Below are 24799 nucleotides of genomic sequence, written 5' to 3'. Positions count from 1 at the left end.
TTTTACTCACCGAAAAAAGCTGAAAGTAGACTTCTTGGAAGATCTGTTAGTACATTCAAGCGCACAGCACGACATTTTAATTATCTGGTATTTGTAACAATATTCCCTAACAGGCACGATCACCACGAACACAGCTAAAGGATCAAGTACAGTAACTACAACTAACTAACGTTGTAGCCTCTATGGTTGTAGCCTAGCAGATTGGACAAGTTGCTGTTAGCTGACAGTGAGGCACGTATCTGTCAATCAAAGTGACCACGCCCTAATGTATGCACAAACTTTAAGACCTAATATAAATATAAAGGGTCGCGTTAGAAAACAATTCACTCACAGATCCATAATCATGAAGGTAGAATCTAACTATATCGATAATAAAATGTATGGAGCCAGGGGTAGAAACATGTCTTTTTCTGCTGTAAAATCGGGCATTTTAACATGGGGGTCTATGGAAATTGATCCTTTCTGCAGCCATCGCCTATCGGCCAATATATATGCACTTCCGTATTGGCTTCCCGGCTCTACCCCACAGTTTGCCGCTTGGGTGGGACACAATAAATAAAGCTTCGCCAGTTTGTTTGTTTTATTGCACAGTCAAGACATAACAATAACGGCATCACGCTGTTCCAGGTGTGTCGTATGCATGTAAATTGAAGTTAAATAAAAGTGTGAAATGTAAAATAAAGTGTAAGTAGTTTCAAAACAATGTAACAGTGGCAATATATATAGCAGCAGACACACCTTAGTGCAAGTTAGGTGTCAGTATTAAAAAACAGTGGTCTATAATAACAATAGAAAATCGTTACCACTCTTATTATTGTGGTCTTTAATTTTTTTATAGTCCTGCCTGAGTTTCTTTATTTTTACCCGGCATCCGTGTGCACTGTGCACGATTCCCAGCTCAAGTAGCTTTTGCGAACATCGCTCAAAACATTTGGAGTTGGGAACTGCTTTCTGTAGAAGCTGCTGCATCCCGTCCTCAGAGTAAATTGCCAGAAGCGCCGACACTTCCTCATCATTCCACCGCTCCGGTGTTGTAGTACGTGTGGTCATAACTGCTTTAAAGTACAAAACAACTACTCGCTCAGGTGTGGATGTGGTTTTGTAGAGAGGAAAAAAATGGCTGCCTAACAAAAAAAATCAGAGTCTAACGGGGCGTGGTTTGTAATTCGCCCAGCCAATAGAAATAGCATATAAATTGGCACTCTTTTATCACCAGGTTCGTACCACCTCTCTAGCAGGGACTGAAAATGGCCAAAAAAGTTCCCGGCACTGAGTAGTCCCGGCGGTGTGAACGCGACATTATTGGTACTAACGGAACTAAAGAACCAAAGTACCAGGGAAAGTCCTGCGGTGTGAATGCGGCTCTTTAGATAGCACTCCCTGCGGTTCATCCCTCTCATCTGCGAATGCCCACTAGCCACCTTCTTTACAGGAGCTACAGCTGGGGCAGCGAATGGGGAATGTGTACGGTTAACATTGTGTGTCAGTGTAGCATTTGTGGAAACAAAAGACACTCAGATTTTGATACAGATCAACTTAATTCTTGTTAGAAAACGTAGTGATCTGTGCATTATACAGGGAGGAGGCAACTCGCCCTCTCGTCCCGGGCGGAGAGATTTTCTCCACGGTCAGATCCGTGAAGACGGGCAGCCCGTCCTCGTGAGTGCCGGCACGCCGGCCACCGGGTGGGCTGAAGAGATGGAGGGCGCCGCGGGCACGAGATCTCCGTGCCGGCACCTCTCCCTTCGTCTCACCGTCGCGCCGCGCTCCCCCGTGGAGGAGAGCGCTATGCGGTGACTCTTCTCTCTACTGAGGTCTTTGAACGCACCGCGGCCCGCCCTCAGAGGAGGGGGGGTCACAATGCCGTCTCTTCGAAATGGACATTATGGGAAAAAGTGGAATTGTGTTGAGAGATTACTCTTACTCTGGGATAAATGCACTCGTTCTCACTGAATGCATTTTTCCCACACACACACATCACTCTAGAACTAGAGTTTACAAACGTAAACCACCGTTCCCCTGCGGAGGTCCCTGAACGTACCGCGGCCACTCTCACAAGGGCCGCGCACCCACGTATTAACGCTGTATTTCCCATTCAACGGTGAAATGCATTAATCAGAGCTATTATACCAGGCAAGGTGTGTTTTCTGACAACAGCATGCCGGCAATAGCGTCTCTTGAACCCGCACAGTGCTTTGACAGCACACGGTTTATTCCACTCACGTGCTCCCTATACTGGGGTTTACAGCGGGGGCGGGGAGTGTAGGACAGTGTTTCTTCCGCTGGGGATGGGCAAGAATCAGCCACGCTGCGATTACTCCTTATCCCGTGAGCAGGGAGATCGATCCATAGAGCCCTCCCGTAAAGACGGGGGCTCCCAGGAGATCAACACAGTCCTCTTTGGAGAAAAAAATGCCATGCGACGTGATATCCCAGGGACATCACAAGGCAGGCAGCGGCGGCGGCCTGTGATGAATTAGGGTCGACCCTATATCATGTGAAGCCACCGAGCACCGGTCCCCGGGGGAACCGGGCCTGGGGAAAGGCTCGTGGACCAAGCTACTTATTCGGCCTTGCGGCCCAATAATCACTCTGACCTGGTGAGGCGGGGGCATCTCTAGCAATGAGCGAGTAGCCCACACCCGCCGCCATGATCATCATCCAGGGAGCTTGAAGGAAATGGCGAACGTGAAAATGGCACCACCTCGGCCATATCCTGGTCCCCCAAACACTCGAAGCAGAGGTGGTGGGGGTCGGCGCCCGCTATCTTTCTTTCTCTTTCTTCCTTTCTCTCAAAAAATACGTCTCTGACTCAGTGCTAGGCTATCACCTCCGCTCGCTGAAGAGTAAAGGATGATGGTCAGGAGGCGAGGCCTCGTTTTATACGGAAGTGAGATGCGCACGCATTCAGGTAGGCCCGCCCCGGGTCCGGCTACGTCCATAGAAATCTCAGTATAGGTGAATGCTTGCATGATTATGGGCTCAGAACAGTCTCATAATACACACATGCACACAGAAGGATTCACACTTGTATTTCCGGATCCACACTTGTGTTTTTCAATGCACACACAAATGTGTTCCGTTTCATATACATGTAAATAAAATCCAAATACAGAAAAAAGTTTTACATAGGCCTATGTATTTTTGATCCACACATATTTGTTTTCCGTTTAAATCCCCTGAACCTGCAAACACAAACCGCTTCCTGTGCACGGATCGCTGTGCATTCGTGTGTGAGTTTTTTGAGACTCCCCTGACGGTCAGCCGATTCGTACTTGTAATTTGTTCTATCTATAGCCAATCAGATGTCTCCTTAATTATAAGCAAATCACATGAGCGCGCCCCCACGAGGGTAGATTTATTGCGTTCATGACGTAGCACTTCATGTACGCATTTTGCGCAGTCCGGAGCTGACAGGTCCATGGAGCCTGCCTGCAGGCGCTAATGTCAGGACACCTCCACTCTCAGTACAGCGCCACTTTCCGAACAGGAAATGCATGCAAATACAAGCCTTTATATTATTAAGGTACAGCGCCACTTTCCGAACCATTGATGAATGCTTGTGTACACAAAAACGGTAGGCAAAACCGTTTTCAATGTGTGTTTCCTGTATGGCGAATACAGCTGCTTTATTTATGTCTGTATTAAGTTGTTGTGAGTGTGGAGGGAGCAGCTACAGGTTAGCTTAGCCTAATCGATCAGTGCACTACGAAGCCAGTGGTAGACAGTGAACTGTCAACGGGGGGAGCCCTGCCGGTCATTATCGGCCGATATTCACTCTTAATAGTTTGATCGGTGCTCTCTATAAAGGCTGATCAGGAGAGCTGGATCTGGTCGATATGGACATAAACGCGAGTGAAGTATAACCGGACGCGAGAGAGAGATCAGATCAGCTGCTGAGACTGACGGAGACACGCAACTCTGCAGTGCATGATCACCTGAAGCTCCGCCCTCTGTTTAGCGAGCTGACCGGACAGCGCAAAAATACGTACATGAAGCGCTACGTTATGAACGCAAGAAAATACCCTCGTGGGGGCGTGCTCATGTGATTGGCTTAGAATGGAGGAGACATCTGATTGGCTATAGATAGAACAAATTACAAGTACGAATCGGCTGACAGTCAGGGGAGTCTCAAAAAACCCACACACGAATGCACAGCGATCCATGCACAGAAAGCGGTTTGTGCAGGTTCAGGGGTTTTAAACGGAAAACAAATAGCCTATGTGAGGATCAAAAATACATATGTAAAACTTTTTTCTGTATTTGGATTTTATTTACATGTGTATGAAACGGAACACATTTGTGTGTGCATTGAAAAACACAAGTGTGGATCCGGAAATACAAGTGTGAATCCTTCTGTGTGCATGTGTGTATTATGAGACTGTTCTGAGTCCATACATGATAAGGTAGTACCCATAGAGTCCAGTAGAAGGCGGAGCCTGTGAGAGATATAACAACAGCCGGTGTTTCTTGTGAGTGTTTCCCGGGAAACAAACACAATACACACAAACGCGTCACAGATTATTTTGCGGTATTTGGTTGCCGAACGAAATCATGCAGCTCGCGACATAACTTTTTTTTAAAATTAATTACGTTGTTTATAAATTAATCTGAAGGCCGCAAAAAAAGGAGGTGGCCATTTGCCCATCCATGACCTATATGGTTAACCCAAGATCAATACGCCAAATTATCAATAGAGTCTGGATGCAGACCGCAGCAAGGAGGCGGATCCTATAGGGGGCGTTTCCTAAAGGGTTATGAACCCCGCCCCCCACGTATTTCTTAAAGGTATATGACGCTCTCTGTTTTTAATGTTTTGAATGAATCAAACGAACTTTGAAAAATTATAATTATAATTAATCTGCATAAAGAATGAAGAGTATACAACCCACAGAGAAGACAAATTCATAAATTGTAGGCATATCATTTTTCACTGTTTGTGCAGTGGTAGTAATTATTATTCAAATCAATCAACGTATACGTTTTATGGAAGATATTGCTGTATATCATTTAACAACATGAGTAGAGGTTTCTGTACACCTAAAATACTGAAGTTGAAGTTACTGTCCTGATGTGTATCATTCATTTGTTCATGTTGTGTCTGGTGGTAAGATTAATTAAAAAATATATACAGTACATACAAAGAGGAAAGTCTTTATTAAACAAACATTTTATTGGCTGTTCTAATTATTATTAACCCCATCAGCCATTTTCATGGAAGGTGCCTCCAGCATCATAAAAACAGTCAATGCTGCAGAATCCGACAGAGCAATTTTACCTGGGCAAACAGTGCAAAAGTTCTCAAGAGGTATGAGGCACTTTGGCAGTGTCTCCATGTTCTGCGGTGAACATGCATCCGTTGACAGAACCAACACATCCTCACTCCCAGGTCGGCCTATGTTGACGTTATGTCAAGTCCCCTGTCGGCTTTTTCCAACGCAAGGGGCGGGGGCCTTAGCGTCCATTTCCAACGCAAGGGGGGGGCCCTTAGCGTCCATTTTCAGCTTTCCGGGATGTCCATATGCTTCTATGGACGCTCATGGAAGCACGGCATTCGTTTGTGTCGACTGCCCTTAAAGGCAATGTGAGCGTCCATTCTCATTGGATAACGGAGAATTGTACACCCGGAAGTAAGTATTCCCCTTACTGTCGATTGATTTTACAGTGATATCTGCACTACTCATCGACTAAAAAACACCAGATTATCCTTGTTAATTACACAACATTGATTGGTTTAAATTGTGTGCAATGCTTTTGTATTTTCCCCCTTCGATTCGGAGAAACAAATATTTTTTCTGAGTAAAGGATGGCAGAAGACACTACACTACCCAGAATCCCCAGCTATCGTTTGGACTACACCATGTGCTCTGTTTGACAAACCCCGTGATAGTCCTCAAGCTCTGTGATTGGAGAGTGTGCTCCGAGGGTTACGCCGAGCCTCGAACAGCACTTGAAATGGGATGGAATCACGGCAGACTGTCCAAAACTGGATTTGAACGGGTCCACCGCGTCCCCCCCTAGAAGTCTTCTCAGCAGGGCTCTATAAATACATAACTACGGCAGATATGTAATATGTAATGCAGCCGAACCGTGTATTACAATGCCGGTATGTGATGACTTTCAAAGAGAAAAGCAAGCACACTCGGAATAAAGTATTATTTGTTTTTATTTAAATGTTTTCGGTCTGTTTCCGGTATTTGTTAATGACGATGTGCTGTGAGATGTGAGACTGGAATTGCACAGGGGAAAATAACGTATCTTTAGATGCGGATTTTGTTAAACTAATATGTTCGCGCTGTGGACCAACACTATACATTGACGGGGAAGGGGGTAGCAATAAAGATAACACCATTAAACAGTTACACAACATAACAGAAATAATATCGATAGCAGCGTCCCTAGCAAACACCTTGGTAACAATGAAAACGTTATGGACGTAATTTCCTGAAGTAATCTTCGTAATAACTAGCAAACTAAAGATCATGTACATCCACTGCACACATAATCTGAAATAACAACTCATATTTCTCGCATCAAATTACATCAAAACGCATTTTAATGGCCAAACTAACTTCAAAATAGGCATTTTCCACCGAGAATAAAACGAAGTTCGGCCATGTTTTTTTTTTTCTGCAGGGAGAAATTTGAAGATCACGTGACGTCAAACAGAGCATGGTGTAGTCCAGGGGTGCCCAACCTTTTTTGAACCGAGAGCTACTTTTAAAGTTGCCAGTCTGCTGAGATCTACCAGTCCAAATAGAGAGGCGTAGCCATTACTACCAGGTAAATACACACTTCTACTTGTATAAAACTGACCTTTGTACGATGAATACTTCATAAAATACTGCAGATCCTTTATCTTACCTCTTTCGAATCTACACACATACAAGTATTTAACTGAAGTTACACAACAGTGTTGTTGATACAGAGTTGGAGTTTATTCACACGTCACTACAGTGGGTAATGTTTTCAAGAAACATTGAACAGTGCTGCCACATATGACACAGGGAAAAAAGAAAAGACTGAACCCTTTCTTTGCTATTATATACAAATAGTGTTGCTACAAAAGTATAAATTAGGCTTACTAATAAGAAAACTCAGATCTGAAGCTACACAGGAATCTGCTGCCAAAGTGCAATAAAAAAAAGACAAAATTAATAGAATCAAACCCTTTTTTTGTTGCATTTTAGTAGATTATAAAAATAAATGCCTTTAAAATAGGATGCAAGCAACACTAGTTTCTTAACCTGAATTGATAATAGACTATACTCAATTTAAACAGAACAGATCTGAATGTTTGCATTCTTATACCATTTTGTACAATAATGAATAAGTTCAAACAAACTAAAACTTACAGCTGATTAATAACGGTATCTAACTTGAGTTTTTATTATATCAAAAACCTGTTGAAATTCTGTTATTTTGACTGTCCCCCAAAAGCGCGTCGGCAGCCTCCAGGAAAGCTTCTTTCACAACTTTGCCGTCTTTGAAAGACTTCATGACACGATAAGATGCTATGGTAGCAGCCTTGCTCTTGTTGTTAGGCCTGGTGAAAATGGATTGCTGTGCATTTAGCTGTCCTTTCAGGCCCCTCCCCTTTTGGGAGCGTAGGGCAGAATTAGGAGGGAATTACGTCTCGTAGCGTTTGTGCACTGTTTTGAAATGCCGCTCCTAAATTACCCTTCTTCGATAAAGCCACGCTCGCATTGTAGATGAGACAGATGGACTTTGAATTGGAATAGATACAAAAATAATTATCCTCCCACTCGGAGTGAAAATGATATATTTTGGGCTTTTTTGCTTCTGCCATAATTGCGGTCTTGTGTGTGTGCGGACTGTCACTCCTGTTGACACGGACAACGTCAGTGAAATACTGCCCAATGCCCACCAGTCACGCCCCGACACATGGGGTCTCGCCGGCCAATCACAAAGCTTTGATGCGTTCAAGTGCATTATTCTGGCACAGGAAGATTATGTTACAGGACATTAACGATACAACAGAATGTTGTTGTTCTATTTTTAGATACATCTCGCGATCGACTGGGAATCTCCCCGCGATCGACCGGTCGATCGTGATCGACTGGTTGGGCACCCCTGGTGTAGTCCAAACGATAGCTGGGGATTCTGGGTAGTGTAGTGTCTTCTGCCATCCTTTACTCCGAAAAAATATTTGTTTCTCCGAATCGAAGGGGAAAAATACAAAAGCATTGCACACAATTTAAACCAATCAATGTTGTGTAATTAACAAGGATAATCTGGTGTTTTTTTAGTCGATGAGTAGTGCAGATATCACTGTAAAATCAATCGACAGTAAGGGGAATACTTACTTCCGGGTATACAATTCTCCGTTATCCAATGAGAATGGACGCTCACATTGCCTTTAAGGGCAGCCGACACAAACGAACGCTGTGCTTCCATGAGCGTCCATAGAAGCATATGGACGTCCCGGAAAGCTGAAAATGGACGCTAAGGCCCCCCCCCCTTGCGTTGAAAATGGACGCTAAGGCCCCCCCCTTGCGTTGGAAAAAGTCGACAGGGGACTTGACATAACGTCAACATAGGCCGACCTGGGAGTGAGGATGTGTTGACAGAACAGCTGGCAATTTCTTGTGGTCCAACAAGTAAAGAACAAGCGGCTCCCTCAGGTGGATAGAGAATGTCCTCAGTACTGTGGCCTTCAGGATCAGATTCAACAAAGGTCTCAAACACATCACTGTCTGTACTTCAGACCTTTAGGAAGAGTTCAGGTCGGGTCTGATTCAAGTGCCATTTTGCTATGGACTTATGAGCACAGGAATTATTTGGCTTTGAGCATGGACACTGCCAAGCATTTCTTTTTATGTCATAACATACAGACACTCTCCCTAACCGCGAATAATATGAGGTGTATGTTTCAAGTACTGACACATAAACTCTTGATGCGCCACTGCAAAATGTCACCACTTTACTCAGTGGGCTGTTTTCAGACTCAGCTTTCTCCTTTCTGACTAGACATTATTTTTGTGTTGTCAGAAATCCATTTCTTCCCAACCATATCTGACAGAACTTCCTCCTTCAGTGTGACGTCTGGTTTGGATGAAGTAGGACAGTATATCAGAGACCTAACATGAATACACTCAAACCCTAATAAGTTACTTCTTCTGGAAAATTCTGATGCCTGCTTGCAATTTTCAAGCTCACAAACAACTTGGTGGCTGTTTCCCCAGGTGAACTTCTGTACATGAATGGGGTTTCTCAGCCCAGAAAATGTTCTTCCAACAGCAAATATGCCCTTTTTGAGGTTTAAGCATTGGGATGGAAGATGGTGATTAGAAGTAATATCAGGAACAGATGATGAGTGACGTCGATCCATGTGGGTCTTGAGGTTTTTCATATATAATTCAGTTTTACACAAAGGGCATGTTGTCCTTTTGGCCCTTGACTGGACTACTTTGCTGCAACTGATGGCTTGGAGTGGAGGCTACAGATGCTGTGGCAATTTGGGAGGCTGCAGAGGAGACAGTGGCGGCTGGTGGGGAGACAGTGGATAGATTACATTATAACAGTATAGTTGTATAATACATTTTTCCCATGTTTTGTTTAAGTTGTGTTTAGGGGGAATAAGGTTATGACCACTGCTTCTGGTGTATTCATATGCATCACTCACTCTGGCGAAGCGATCCAACGCTGCAGGCTGCCACTGCGCACTTCTGAACATGATTCATAATAGTGGGCTGGGTTCTGAACTCCCCACAGTAGCAGCAGTGGAAATGTGGCGATTTGCAACACACCCCATTGCACCTGTACATTGTGAATCCTACAAAGAGAAATCCAGTTTACAAATGACTTAATTCTTAAGGGAATATAAAAATGTAAATTGTATTCAAATTCACATTAGAATAATATTAGTTATTAATAGTTAATTGGTTAGACTAACTAAAATTAGTCAACTATTTGTACATTTTGGAAGATCTGCAACATTTATTTAGATTAAGAAATACCTCCATGTTTAACAGCCATTCTCCTATGGGTCTGCAGATGTGCCGCAATATGGCCATAGTCCCCCACCTTGCTGCAGAATTTGCACTTGTATTTATTAGTGCCTTCACAAAGGGGTGTTATAAGGGCATCCCCCTTGTAAACAGTTGGGTGAATCTGGAAGAAAATGAGGAATTGTTTACTATTCAAACTGCTTTTATTTGCACTTTCAACAGTAACCATTCATATCACATAAATGACAGGAAAGTTTTTGAATGAGCTTTGATATTTATATTTTAAATTGGATTGCTTATTAGTTTATGCAGCTCAAGGGGTCACATAATTTGTATAATATAACTAGTGTTTTTGCTTATCGATATTAGGAAGTTTTTATTATGTTACATTCTTTAACCTGTCTTTAATAGTGTTAGGTGAGCTATTAAGCATGTGCTAGATGACCAGTGACTCTTCTCTAATCATATTACTTTACCACATTTCTGATGATGCCATAACTAATGTTACATAATTATAGAAGACACATCCGAAGTGTTATTTTTACATATTGATTAGCAGCCGACATTTACTGAAAGGATGCGTCCGTCTCTCGTCTGGTTCATTACAACTAGTAGTTACAAACTGTTACAGTTACAACCTTAATCAGTACCGCACATCTTATTACTCAATTCAACCAACCAAGCTAGCCATGTTGTCTATCCGAATCCATACCATATTATTTGATTAAGTTACAGAATGTAGGGCAGGCCTACTTATATTTCCAAGATAATACAACAGTACACAACAGTACACTAGCATCATACTAAGTGCTGGTTAGCATCACAGCATATACGCTAACCTTAGGTCAATTAGATGATCAGCTTTGGTAACAGAAATCAGTATTGTTACCGAGCCTGATAATCTATTGATCTATCTAAGCTTAACGTTATTACAACAGTAGAGTAGGCCTGATTGCAAACGGGACTATAGGCCAACGTGTTTATAGCATCATGCTAAATTAGCATTTAATACCACAAACATTTTTACCACATACAACTATTATTTACTTTATTAACGCTTAACGAGGTTGGACAGTCGATGTTGTACTTTGATAACGAGACAATTGTGTGTTAAGAAAAATGACATTACAATAAATATAAACATGCATCTCTGGAAAATACTATTACCGCTGTTTCAACTTGTTGTTCGGCCATCTTGAAAGAACGAATTACTTCTTCTGCGAGGATTTATAAAAGCAGCTGGAATCCCTTAAGTTGCATTACTGCCACCTACAGTATGTATTTGTGCTGAGTGTCATTATTCTATTGGATAAAAAAAGTTAAGAAACGCCCCCTATAGGATCCGCCCCTATAGGATCCGCCTCCTTGCTGCGGTCTGCATCCAGACCCATCTCCAAATTATGGCAGCTCTAACTCCCTGTTGCCAGTAGGTGGCGCTATGACTGATTCAAAGTTGGCCGATGGATGTCTTTAGGGCAGGGCAAACCAATCACATGAAAAGTTTTGTCGCAGTAGAGGAAAATTCAAACCGTTTTTTCATTCATGGCGAGCATTGAATTTCACAGCCGGTTAATGCAGACGGACAACTTTAAAGTGTTGCTTTGAGCACCAGGAAACGCGCTATATAAATAACATGTATTATTATTATTATTACATATCAAGACTTTTCTGACCAACTTTCAGAGCGATCTGCCTGATATGCGACAGGGACGACGTAAAAGTACAAAACCTGTAACCTAATGTCGCCAGTAGGCGGCGCTTTGTCAATAAGTCAAAACTGGCATAGATGTCTCGGGGCTGGCCTGGACTTTCTTCATCAAAAAGAAAATTGGAGCATAAGATAATGCTGGAGATGAAACAACTTCCTGTTTTACATTAAAACAAGCTCGTTGGGGACTGAAGCTTAATTGTCTGGATAATGATAATGATGGTATAGAGACTTCATTTGAAGTCGATAAGATGAAAATTGAAGGCGGAGAAGTCAAATTACTTCCTGTTGGGTACAGTCTACTTCCAACATTTTTTTCCTAACAAGACTTTTTTATACCAAATTTGTTTTAAATAATCCCAGTTTGTAAGCAACGCACAATATGTACTTTAACATTTTAAATGCATGACTTTCACAACTATATATACACTTTGCATTGTTTCAGAGGATGAGGTCAGCTTTATTAACTCTATCACAGGACTACTTTAATTCAGTACACATGCACTGGCATTGTGGAAGCTGTCATAGATAAAGGAAAACCCTTAATTCACTTTTGTACACGCTGCCGCACTGGTTTGACACTGAGGTGTTGGCACCTGTGTTTTTATAACGAACTGAGTGATTCTTCAACTTTCTGGTAATTACATGATCACATTAGGAAAACACCTTTGTCCTTAACGCGATGGGATGAAGCTGATGTAAGCTATCCGTTGCCCGCGTGCTCCCAAAGGGTTGAAAACAGAGAGGAAACAGAGAAACTATTGGCTCCAGGATTGCACATATGTGATGCCAGCGTCAGATCGTCGCCTGTCAGCTCCGCATTACCTCACTCGTGGCCGGCCTGCCACTTTACCCCTGCAGTTTAACTTTGGCGTGCACGCTCTCTCGCGCTCCCTCCCTCTCCTACAATCTCTCTCTCCCTTTCTCTCTCCTTCTCTACGTCCGCTGCTGGTAAATACGCGGAGAAAGGAGGGGGGGGGGGGGGGGGGTGTAGGCTACAATTAAGAGCACATTGTAACGTCCTTGCATTGCCTGCCGTGGCGGAAGAAGAGTGTGACGTGAACGCGATTGACCGTCGGCAGACAGAGAGAGAGAGAGGTAGAGAAAGAGAAGGAGGAATCACTCAAGATGCCTCGTTTTAGCGTAATTTATCCTGCAGTCTGTGCCCTTCCGGCGTTTTGAGGGCTGCTGTGAGCCTAGAGAGAGGCTGGCTGGCTGGCTACGCTATGCTGCCTGACCCTGCTGTGTTGTGATAGCTTTGTCCGATTGTTTGGATTGAGGAAGGCTCCCATCAACCCAAATCAATGAGGATTCTGAGGCCATTCCTTCAGAAAGGAGCGCATATGCTGCAGTGTTTCTGTGGACAACGATCGAAGTCGACCACTATCACCAACGGTGAGACACAAACATAGCACCATAGCTTTGCAGCTACCTTCGCTTTGCATGCTTTCTCTCTTGAGTGATGAAAAAAGAGGGGAGATATAGAGAGAGGGTAGGAAGAGGGAAGGGGGGGTGAGTGGTTTCATTGGCCACTCGATTGTGTGAGTAACATCTTCCGAGTCAGTCGAGAGAGCCTCTCCTCGCATCTGTCCCGAGTTCTGAGTGCGGGTAGCTGCTGGCAGTCGGCATGCAGCCAGCCGCACTACACAAAAGAAAGAGGGCTCCGGATACTTTACCAGACCGATCTATATTTGCAGACGAGCCTGTTCCAGTGCTGTATATGAAGCGGGCCAAAAAATGGACAATGCAGGGATCAAGTCATTAAACTTCAGGGGCCTGGAGAGGCAGCTTTGTTTTAGGGCCCCAAACAAGCAGCGTGTTCAGCACCATGGACAGTGTCATAGAAAAGCACACAGGGACGAGGCTTCTAAACTTTTAAAAATCAGGGTTTCTTTTAATAGATTCATATCAAAACCCGTCACCACATTGAGTACATTTTGTCCAATGATCCAGCTTGACAACAGAGTTAAATATTAATTTAACCAACGGTCTAAACTCTAGAGCTTTAAGTAGCCTACTTTAATGAATGTTGAAAAGCAGGCAGAGTGAGTACACCTCTTTTGAAAGTGACTTCGCCACATGTCCATTATAACACCAGAAGTCTCAATGACACACGTGCGTGTGCACACACACAAGCTCATACATAACCACCACTCAACGGTCTTTGGCAATGAGCCTAAGATGCCTGCCATGTCCTCTACTCATGTTTCAGCAATTTACTGCATTGCTGCTGTTGTTCACTCTCAACACAACTACACCTCCAAAGTCAGTAAAAAAAAAATCCTACAGTATTTCCTGAGCAAGAGAAATGCAACCCCTTCTCTCGTCTAAGTCACCTGCAGTACATAGCATATCCAGTAGTTTCAGCTCGCAGCAGCTCTCAAATTCAGGGCAGACAATTAGAAACTCCATTAAGCACAGTTGATTCCTCTGAGGAAGTTGGACCAAAAGCAACTCTTGAGGAGTTCAACTGATGCTCTATACTCAGCCAAAACTGTCTCATGTAGATCTAGTTTGAGAGCATGCTTTTGGGAGATTTTAAACAGACACTACCCTGCTTTTGGATAATAATCAGCCACTATTACGTCAAATCTAAACTGGTTTGTCTATTATTTGTCAGCAGTTTTAAATTATTGACTCAGTATGTATCTCTCTCATCGGACAAAGGGGGATGACACTCTTAACCTCGGCTGATACTCTGACTGCAACAAGACCATGTAAAGCAGGGGGAGCAGAAAGTGGTTTGCTACAGAGATTCAGGCACCTTGCCAAAATCTTTCCCAGGGGTTTTAGGTAAAAGACGTGTCAGAGTAAGCTTAAATGTTTGCACCTGCTTTCTTTTAAGGCGTCAAGTCGGCACCTGGCTTTTTGTGTTAAAGGTAAATACAGCATGGGCTGTCTGGATTGCAGGAGACTTGTATAATAGGTTGCAAACATGAGAGTGGTATTGCTTTTTCTTGTCTTTTTGATGGTTTCCAAGTTGAATTAATACTTTCATTAATCAGGTTTAATTAAAAAAAACGTTAGGGATAGTTTATTTCTCACCATTTTGTAAAATCAGTCCATCAGATGTGTTTGATGCGAGGCATTTCTAGTCGAATCAGACACCTTTTCTCACAATGTACTAACATCTAACTTGTCTTAATAGTCTTAAATAACTGTTCTCTATGCTTGTGTTTTCTGTTTTTTTGGTGTTTCGCAAAAAATAAGAACAACATTAAGGTTAGTTACTGATATCATTTTAATTTAGTAAGTTCATATATTTTTTTAATGCATCTTAAATTACCTTGCTATGGAGAGATGTACCTTTTGCTGCACAAAATGTTATGTGGTTATTCTTGTTTTGTGTGCCCATCCATCTTGGGCTTTGTGCAGTTTTAGAAGGCTCTATATGTGCCACACTAGCTATAATCAAACTGGGATTCGTGGTGTTAGTGTGAATGTGGTAATGAGCATTGTGAGCCAAAGCATGACACATTTTCCTGCATATCTCTTCTCCTTGTTGCCTCCTGGAGACTTGGCGAGACAGTTTAGCAGACATTACACAATGAAACTAGCTCCAGCTATTGTGAGTCAACACATTGGTGAGATATCTCAAGGACACATTGGAGTGACAAACTTAAGAGAATAGAAACAAACATTAGTCTCTCCCTCTCTCAGTCTCTCTCTTTTTCTCTCTCTCTGAACACTTGCAGTTCATTATTTTGCACAAGGGGGCAGCATGTGTAAAGAAATGACTGAAAAACATGTTACTCCTGTGGTGGCACCTGAACGAGGGACGTTGCTTTCTGCTTGCAAATATATTAAATTAGTTAATATGCCGCAGTGTACATTGTATGCAACCTGGAGATTTATAATGATGAAATACAAAAACTAGCAAAGTCTGATAAAATGGGAACACACCAGGCTATTCAGCATATGATAAATTCAGAAACAAGTATGTGGCACAAAGAGATGGTTCATAATCTAACTCGCAAACTTGTAAAGAGTCAAATAATTTAAGTTGAAATTGCAAATGATAGCGATATGTGCGGTGCAGTTCATAGAAACAGTGTTTTATTGCTCGTGGACATATCTCAGCTGGAATGAAGTAAACATCAATTGTCTCTGTTAGAGATGGGAAGCCTAGCAGATGCTCATGAGGGAATACTTGATCTTTTCCTGACAAAGATGTATGTCCCATGTCTCTATAGAGCTTGTGAGAAAGCTAACTGCTTGTACTGGAAACCACCAGCTGGGTTTTTCTTCTGAGAAATGTATAATAATAATAATAATAATTCCTTACATTTATTATAGCACTTTATCAATGACTCAAAGCGCTTTACATATACACACATTACACATATATGATACATGCAATGGTCAGATACTGTGGACAATACCCACAGGAGCAAGTATATCAAGCTCCTGCATATATAGAGCGATGAGTGATATATCAATGTTGTTATTGATATTTCTCTGTGCTGCAGTGACATATTTCTTTCTACGCATTGGCATAGAATACAGATTACAGGTTTGATTTAGAATTATATAAACTTGACTTTTGCTATCTACATTTTAGCTATCTGTCTTTCCCCGGGGAAAGATAGCTGCCCTTAATCCTATACACACACGCACGCACGCACACACACACGCACGCACGCACGCACACACACAGACACACACACACACACACACACACACACACACACACACACACACACACACACACACACACACACACACACACACACACACACACACACACACACACACACACACACACACACACACACACACACACACACACACACACACACACACACACACACACACACACACACACACACACACACACACAAAGGGAAATACACAAAGGTACCAGTAGTTCACATTCACCCTTTCATCCATTATATCCAAATATTACGTAAGAGGGAGGAAGAGGGGGCAGACAGTGGTAGTCAAAAGACAATTGTCTCTCTCTCGATCTCTCTGTGGGCTGGTTTTGGAGAGAATGTCAGACAGAGTCCTAGAAAAAGTCTCTAAATGTTTCATGCCATTTCATCACGGGGAAGAGAAAGGTTTGCTGTGCAGTGTGCAGCTGAAGACTCACGTGTTCTTCCTCCCACAGTGTGTGTGCGTTGGTGGGTAGGGGGAAGGGGGAGGCGTGTGTGTGCCCCAGCCCATATAATAATCAACATGAAACCCAGGGAATGCACTCAGACACGTTTGCAGGACATTTTGGGGGACTTTGCATTCATTTTGCTTATTGTTAACCCTAAGTAATTACCATAGTCATGCAGATGAAAACAGAACCGCTTAACATTGGGCTGAAAACAACTGCAAATTCATTTGTGTGATAGAAACATACAGAACACATTATATCTGAAGTATGCAAATACTCTCCTAGTGACTCACACTTTTCTAAGCTTTGGTGTTACAGTATTTTATAATAAGGACCATCATGCTGTTGTTCGATATGTTATTTGTAATGTTTTGGGCAAGTCCATTTCATTTCCATAAGCCCTAAAACATATTTATCTATGTGTTGTGTCACTGTCTGGATCTTTGGTGTACCATTTATGTTTTTGGTTCGTACTCTGTGTGCTTAAACCTGTTGCAGGTAATCCTTTTAGCCACAAATAATATGTTCTTTATGGCATGCGAGGCTAAAGGGTTTTAGGACATACAATACGTGCTTATATTCCTTAAGTATAAGCTATGAGGATAAGAATGCTGTGTAGTATCAGCCAAAGCTGATTAAGATATGTCTGGTCATGCACTGCCCCACAACTGGATTTTTAATGCAGCATCCTTGCTGACCGAAGTGCCCCCCCCCCCCCCCCCCCCACCATTTAAACTCTGCCTTGCAACTTCTGATTTGTACTGTAATTCAACGAGACTATATAAGATCAGCCAACCCCTCTTTAAGATGTGCATTACCTCATACGACTAAAAATCACGCGCGCTCAGACACAGACCCCTGCATAAACACCCACTCAGCATTTACCCCTTTCTATTTTTTATATTCACATGTATTCTTCCTGGGAAATCATCGATTTTTCCCTGTACAGCTCTCCGATAACTCCTAATACGAACCTCAATCACGTATGATTGCGTTAAAGGAGTTGGAGAGGGAGAGAGGGGGGTGAGACAGAGCGAGGGAGAGAGGAGGCTATGAATCGCGACCGTCCACTTTCGCTCTCGGCGATGTAACACACCGACAGCTTTCAGGACGCACGGGAAATAATGCTCTGGCTACTTTATTATTTAAAAGCACTCTGGCGTGTTTTTAACTCAACTAATTGTTGCTTTTCAGTCACGAAACCGTCCCTGCACGCTTTAAATTGCATCTCTGCAGCATCTTTGCAGAGCAGCCTCTGCTGCCGAGTCCTTTTTCTCCAGCTGCATTTCTTGGGGCCATCGACGAACCGGACACGGGGCTCGCATATTTTGGCTCCGGCACCTCCTCCGGGATTAGCGAACGGTTTCATTCATGATTTGCATGGAGTGAATAATTAGGCGGAAAAACTTCAGATCATTCCTTCACCCGCGCACGAGCGTCTCGTGCATGGATTCAGGTTGATGCGAGTTATTAAAAGGCGTCGTGGAGCCAGAGCAGAGGCTCCTGTGCAGATGAGTGTAAAGTCGTGCTCGGCGGACGCGGCGCTGTTCACCTGGAATACCTGAAGCTCTCCCATGACACGCATCTGCATCAACTTGCCAACACTGTTGCATGTTTTTGCAGCTGAAATGTCGGTCCCAGTGGCCTAGATTTATTTTTTATATCAGATCGGTCGCTATTGATTCAAAGCCCTGAGTGTCAGAAACTCTCAGCAGCTTATTTACACGCGCACCTACTGACTGGCCCCTCGAGAGGATGCTGCCTGTCGCGCAATGATGCCCGGGACTCGGAGGATGTTCTGATCAGGATGACATTTGGTTGAAAAACTCGTTCAAAACAGAAACAACTATCTCATTTTTGTTTACACCAAGAAGCTGAACCAAGATCCGACCTCCGCCGAACTAGACTCTCGGTTTTTCAGACTCGGTTCGGGGAGATGGCCGCGATCGCCAGCTCCCTGATCCGGCAGAAACGCCAGGCGAGGGAGTCGAACAGCGACCGGGTTTCTACTTCGAAACGTCGCCCCAGCCCGAGCAAAAAAGACCCCCGCTCTATCTACGAGAGGCATTTCTTGGGGGTCTTCAGCAAAGTCCGTTTCTGCAGCGGCAAGAAAAGACCCGTTCGGCGGCGACCAGGTCAGTGCTGTGATTTTTTTACTGATGTGTTATGTGTGCTGATGGAAGCGGTTTTCCTCAGCCCCCCTAACTCCACCCCGCCCCTCTTTGGAGCATTATACTGCAGTCAAGGGCTTCAATCTGAGCCCGAGGAGAAGGTAGATTTTCTCCGCGATGCGAACAATCCACCTGTTCCATCAGGTCTTCTTGTTGTCTGTCGATCCACCACACGGCAAAACCCTTTCCCATTTACCGAACAAGAGCAGCCTGAATGTATAGGGAATTGTCTGTATGCTGTGACGTTACCCCCTGTATATTGTGATACTGCTGTGAATAATCAATCACCCTAGAACAAAACTATTGCTCCTATGTATCCCAGTCACAGCCTGAGTATCAAAGATTTGTTTGCAAAGCTATATAATATATTTAAGCCTTCAATCTTGCACACTTAATTTTTGCACCCCCTCCTCTCTAAACACACATTACACACAACTTAAATGCACTCAAAAAGGCACGCTTTACATTACCTCAATATTACTGCAGATTGGGGTACAGAGGGGAGATAATTTGAACCGCAGTGCACCAAGGCTCTTTTGAGATTAAATGTGTTAATGGTAAATGTTTATTGCCGAGAGGGAGCTTTACTGCAGTGAAGGAGGTAGCCTTAGTGATTAAGAGCTACTCTGGCTGTATTGATAGATATAGGTTCTGAGCCTACTACACTTCATGGCATAGCTTTCCCCCTTTGTTATTTTCCTGGCTTGGTTCTGGTGCACAGACAACAAGCCAGCCCTCCCCGAATCCATATAGTTCTGTCTGTGATGAACGACACTCAGGTCCATTCAGAGTGCTGCAGACAGACAGCTGAGGAATAAGGCAAGAGGACATCATTTTTTTAAGGCAAAAACATTACGACAGCATTGACAGGCAACCAGCCAGCCAGACAGACAGACTTAATTAAAACCCTGTCGGCGCACAGACAGTCAAAATATCTCAGCGCCAAAACTGCCATAAAATGCATTAAAATACCATAAAATGCCTGAATATAGATATTAACAGTCAGACAGACAGACAGACAGACAGACAGACAGACAGACAGACAGACAGACAGACAGACAGACAGACAGACACCTTTGGACAGGTAGGTAACCTCTTTCAATGGGCCATAACTGGCCAGACATAAAGCCCAGAGTCACAGACAGACTCTGTGTTTCCATTAAATTATCATCTTTATCCTTGCTTGATGCCTTGCCATATATTTGCATATAAACAGCCGATACGCTGGAGAATTTATGAATTCTGCCTGTTTAAAAGACTGTTGTTTTTCCTTCTATTCCCCCCTTCGTAAGATGCACCCTCGAAACCTCCACAGGTGTCCCATAAGGGCTGCAGGCTAGGTCAGTAGCTCAGCCTCCATCCGTGTGTGCTGTGTTTTTCTCGTCTCCACCCCATCTCGCGCCCATGTCGACTCCCCCTCGGCCAGGGAGAGGGGGAGGTGAGGAAGGGGAGGTTTGGGGCGGGACATAGCGGGAGGGAGGGGCGGGGGGCTTCAACACCTGTCTGACAGCCGACGACTCTCTCCCTTGCTGATCTCTTTTTTTATTTTTTCATTCTTCCTTCTGTGTGGCTTGATTGGATTTCTTAAGCTTACTTTCGTACTTTATTTTATTTCTCGTAGCTAAAGCTTTCCTATAGCTAGCCGTTTGTCGCTCCTCTGTCTCTTCTCTATCTTTGTCTTTGGCTCTGCCTCTTCTCATGTCGTTCCTGCCTCATTCTCTCCGTCAGTCAGTGTCGGATCAGTCTTTATCCTCGTTACTTGTTCTGTGTCTGTAAATATATGTCTAAGTGTAGTAGAGGTTCTTATAGTGTATTTTGGTGTATATGGATTTGTTGTGTTTCTCCCTGTCAAACACTTTATACACCATTTCATGGTCATGACGCCATTTGTCGACGTACCTAAATGTTTTTGTCCTTCTGTATTGGTATGAAGTACATTTATTGACGTTTTAACGGCCCACGCACACAAAGAGGATGATTTGCTCTATGTTGCCACTGAAAGACATATTTTATGCACAAACACGTGCAGTTTGGCTTGAAGCCTGCGTATACCTGCACACACACACAAACACACACAGTTAACTTATCTGCTAAATGATTGGAACTCATGAGCCACCAGCAACACTGGGGCCCATGTTGAGGTCTTAATTTATGGCAGAGTAGTTATCACATGTGATTTACTGATGTGTACTTTCCCATGTGCTTTCACACACACATAAGTACAAACACACATTCTCCTCACCCTGCCTGTGATGGATGATGAAGGGCCTGTCCCAAGAATTGATGGCCCCATCCCAGGGGTAGGTGAGTTGGGGACTGATGGTCAGGATGATCTACAGTTGAGATTAACCCACTCTCGTTCAGGGTCACCGCCCTTCATAAACTCTCTCAGGGATCTCCTTCCACATTGTCTTCTGTCAAATATAAAAAAAGAAGAAGCACAGTTAATTATTGAAGTGGTCAGTTGCAAGTGAAGTCTTAACGTCTGCTGTTTCTGTTGAAGACAGATCTGGCTAAAACTTGGATTTGTTTCTCTCCTGATACCAAGTTTACATGTTTTTTTTTATGCCAGACTGGAATTGCATGACCTCCATGTCTTCTTAACACCTTGGAGGAAAGTCAGGCTCACTCATATTTCTTTCTTGCAATCCCATGCATCATTTATCAGAACATGTTGTAAGCCGTGCAAAACAGCAATTTTCTGTGACTGGATGTGAATCTAGCCACACACAATTAAACTGCAGTACCAATTACATTTAGACAAAACACATCATTTGCTTCTTTTGTCAAGCCAAGAATAAACAAAGGATAAGTATCACCCAGCATCTGAGTTGATGTCTTTTTTCATTGGAGCGTGTCTCCAAATCTCTGCAATTGCAAAAACCTACGCATTTCTGTTCTACTGTAGTGTTTCTTTATTCAAAGTAAAACTTAGGAAAAATAGGAATATTTATACATAGTCTGTTTTTTTCTTTTATATGGCAAACCACATTTAGCCCTCTACTGTTCTTGGCAAAAGTCGCAACCCATATGTACACTAATGTTGTCATCTGACTACTGCTTTAAAAAAAATATTATATCAGAATATTTCCTGAACGTTGGATAGACCGCAGAGACCGTTTGTTAAACTTTTTTTTTTTTACTGGCATTGCCTGTGGCAGAGAGTCTTTCTTTGCCCATAACTAATCCTTGTCTCCACCTGCTCCCCTGAAGTGCCGAACGCTTCGAGCAGCACCCTGGCCCGCTGCCAGATGTCGTAGCCTCAAAGTTGGAGGTCGGTTCAGGGTTAATGCAATGAAAAAAACTCATAGAAACTGTAGGCCAGTTTCCTTAAGGTCAACAAAAAAAGAGCCGGAATCATTTGGGGAGAACTTGTTGCTCGTTAACACTCCTCTTCTCCTTCATGGAATATAAGTCATATCAACCCAAAACTGCACAGTTGCTTCATACCAAATAAAGAAACCATTGGCATGTCAGTGTACATTACAAAATATGGTTTCCAAATGATGCAAAATCTGTCTTTTCTCCCCTACTAGATACAGTCAGAAATTATTTGAAAGTATTAGCATTCTCATAGATTTTCTGTCATGCTGGTCTCATTGTGAGGCCTTCCAGCCAATATAAAAGATAATGATTTTTTATTTTGTGGTGCAACAGATGACTCATTATAAACTGTCCATCATAGTCAAATTGATATTAAACAGCTGGTATGTGATTTATAAAGGGGTGATATGGTTATGGTGCTGTTAGTTTAAGTTTTTTGTAATAAGTAAACTCCGGAGGCTGGATTATGCCAAAAGAACAACAACACTTCCTAAATGGTTAATCACAAAGTTTCACTAAATAAATAAATACATTTAATTTTGTAAATAAATCATGCAATTCAAAAAGTATTTGATTTATCAGACGTAAAAACACAAACCGGTAATTGGAATTTTTAAAGCAATTTTAATGTTAAAAAGTATTATTGCTCTGCTGGTACACTCCAACTCCCACAACCATCTTGTCGCCTTTACTTAATTAAAGACTGTTCATTTTATGTTTGTGAAACACGTGTTTGTTAAACATTTCAGCATTTTTCTTTGATATGAAGAGCTGTGAGTGTACAAACACAGGTATAAACTCTTTTGTGTGATTCTGTCACAGTTATGAGAATGCTGTTCTGACACATACTTGTTGGGGATGGGGCTGTGGCTTGGTCGGCGGTTTTTGTGTACGTGTCGTGTGTGTGTGTGTGTGTGCGTGTTTCAGAGCCACAGCTGAAAGGCATCGTGACACGACTGTTCAGCCAGCAGGGCTTCTACCTGCAGATGAAGCCGGATGGAACCATCGACGGCAGCAAGGACGAGAACAGCGACAACAGTGAGTGGAGCGTTATGGAAGCTACCATTTCCAGCCTAAATCACTTAATGGCAAATAGTCACTGCGTTATATAACATATCTGTGCTATGTTTATTAATTCTTACATAACTGATGTCAGCCTAACACTGTTAAATGTGAATTTAAGATGGTCTTGTTGAATTGGATTATCAATCCAACTTTAAAAAGGGAAGTATTCACCAAATGCCACAGGGCAGAGCCTTTTTTTCTCCAAATCTGGTTATGTAATTGTATGCATGATGTAACTGTAGACATACATGTGTAAAAACCTACTCGGATGGATTAAGAATTCTTATCCAATTCTCCATTATACCTTTATTCAAAACTCTATCCTGAAGTAAAATGAAACCCAATATCCCTTCCTGGAGCCCTCTAAGAAAAACACTTCTGCTGTGTACACTGCATGATTTTAACTGTCACATCGTTTTGATTGTTTTGGTTCAGGAGCGTGTGTGATTATCACGGGAGGAATTCCATACTTAAAACAAATATCGCCTGAAACAACTGAGCCCCACATCTACACTGCTAGTCACAAAGTTCCCTCCCTGAGCCACTTCATTACAACATTTCTCCATAGATCGAATTTCCAAAGTGGACTACCAGTGGATACATTGTCTCCAGGGGATAGCCCCCTAAAGCTTTCACACCCTCTCTGCTCTCACAGGAGCTGAAAAAGCAAAAAACAGCAGTGTCTTCTATATTAAAACATATAGGCTGTTGTAACCATGTCCTATGGGAAGTAACTGATCAAGGAAGAGATATGTGTCAGCAGAGAATGGTCGTCAAAGCGATAATGACGACACTCCCAGTCTGGAGCGGAGCCAGACAGGAAACCAATCATGACCTTTCTTCTCTAAAAACAGGCTGCCAATCTTAAAGGAAACCCGAGCCAAAGCTGCTGGACTGTAGCAGTCATGCAGTGAAAAGAACGGACGCTCCCTGTCACTCGTCGTTTTATATTTTATGAGAAGATAGATCTTCAGTATTTATAGCATAAGGACAGGGTCTCTGGGACAAAAAGGATTGCTGCATGAAAAAAGGAAAGGGGAAATCATTCATACAATGCGCTTCCACCTTTGCTCTTATAACACTTTTTGGCACCTGCAATGTGTTGTAAAGGTTTAGGCTTATGAGGCTCCTGTTGTATGTGAGGGTTTCCCCAGCCCTAGGTAATCCTCTTGTTAAGCAATCCCACTGGCTCAGGGATGGAGAAATGCAGTGAATAATTCAGCCAGAGGATACTAAAAATACCACCTTCCCCGTTTGTACCCAATGAATAATTCTCTCTATGAGAAGCCTCAAGATCAGAGACGGTCCAGAGGAAGACACAGAAAGAGAGCAGGGGGGTGCAGCGAGAGGAATGTGTTTGGACTACAGTGATAGAGACAGAAAGAGTGAAGTGATGAGAGATAGAAGTGGAACATTTGGTATTCAGGTCGTGCACTGCACTATTGATTCCCCCGGC

General features: G+C 42.9%; 1 protein-coding gene across 7 annotated transcripts in view; it reads left to right on the top strand.

The window, feature by feature from the left end:
- Positions 1 to 24799, top strand: part of fgf12a (fibroblast growth factor 12a) — a 54897-nt gene that overhangs the window by 14985 nt on the left and 15113 nt on the right. Inside the window, exons 1-3 of one of the 7 annotated variants that reach the window (XM_034226161.1) lie at positions 12795 to 13074; positions 20247 to 20294; positions 23206 to 23316. In XM_034226161.1, the coding sequence (XP_034082052.1) occupies positions 12984 to 13074; positions 20247 to 20294; positions 23206 to 23316 (250 nt within the window). In that variant the 5' untranslated portion in view covers positions 12795 to 12983. The other 6 variants (XM_034226164.1, XM_034226159.1, XM_034226165.1 and 3 more) reach the window with 6 other exon arrangements.

The sequence above is a fragment of the Gymnodraco acuticeps genome, unplaced genomic scaffold (genome assembly GCF_902827175.1).
Source record: "Gymnodraco acuticeps unplaced genomic scaffold, fGymAcu1.1, whole genome shotgun sequence".
NCBI lineage: Eukaryota > Metazoa > Chordata > Actinopteri > Perciformes > Bathydraconidae > Gymnodraco > Gymnodraco acuticeps.
This window is presented reverse-complemented; position numbering and strand designations above follow the sequence as displayed.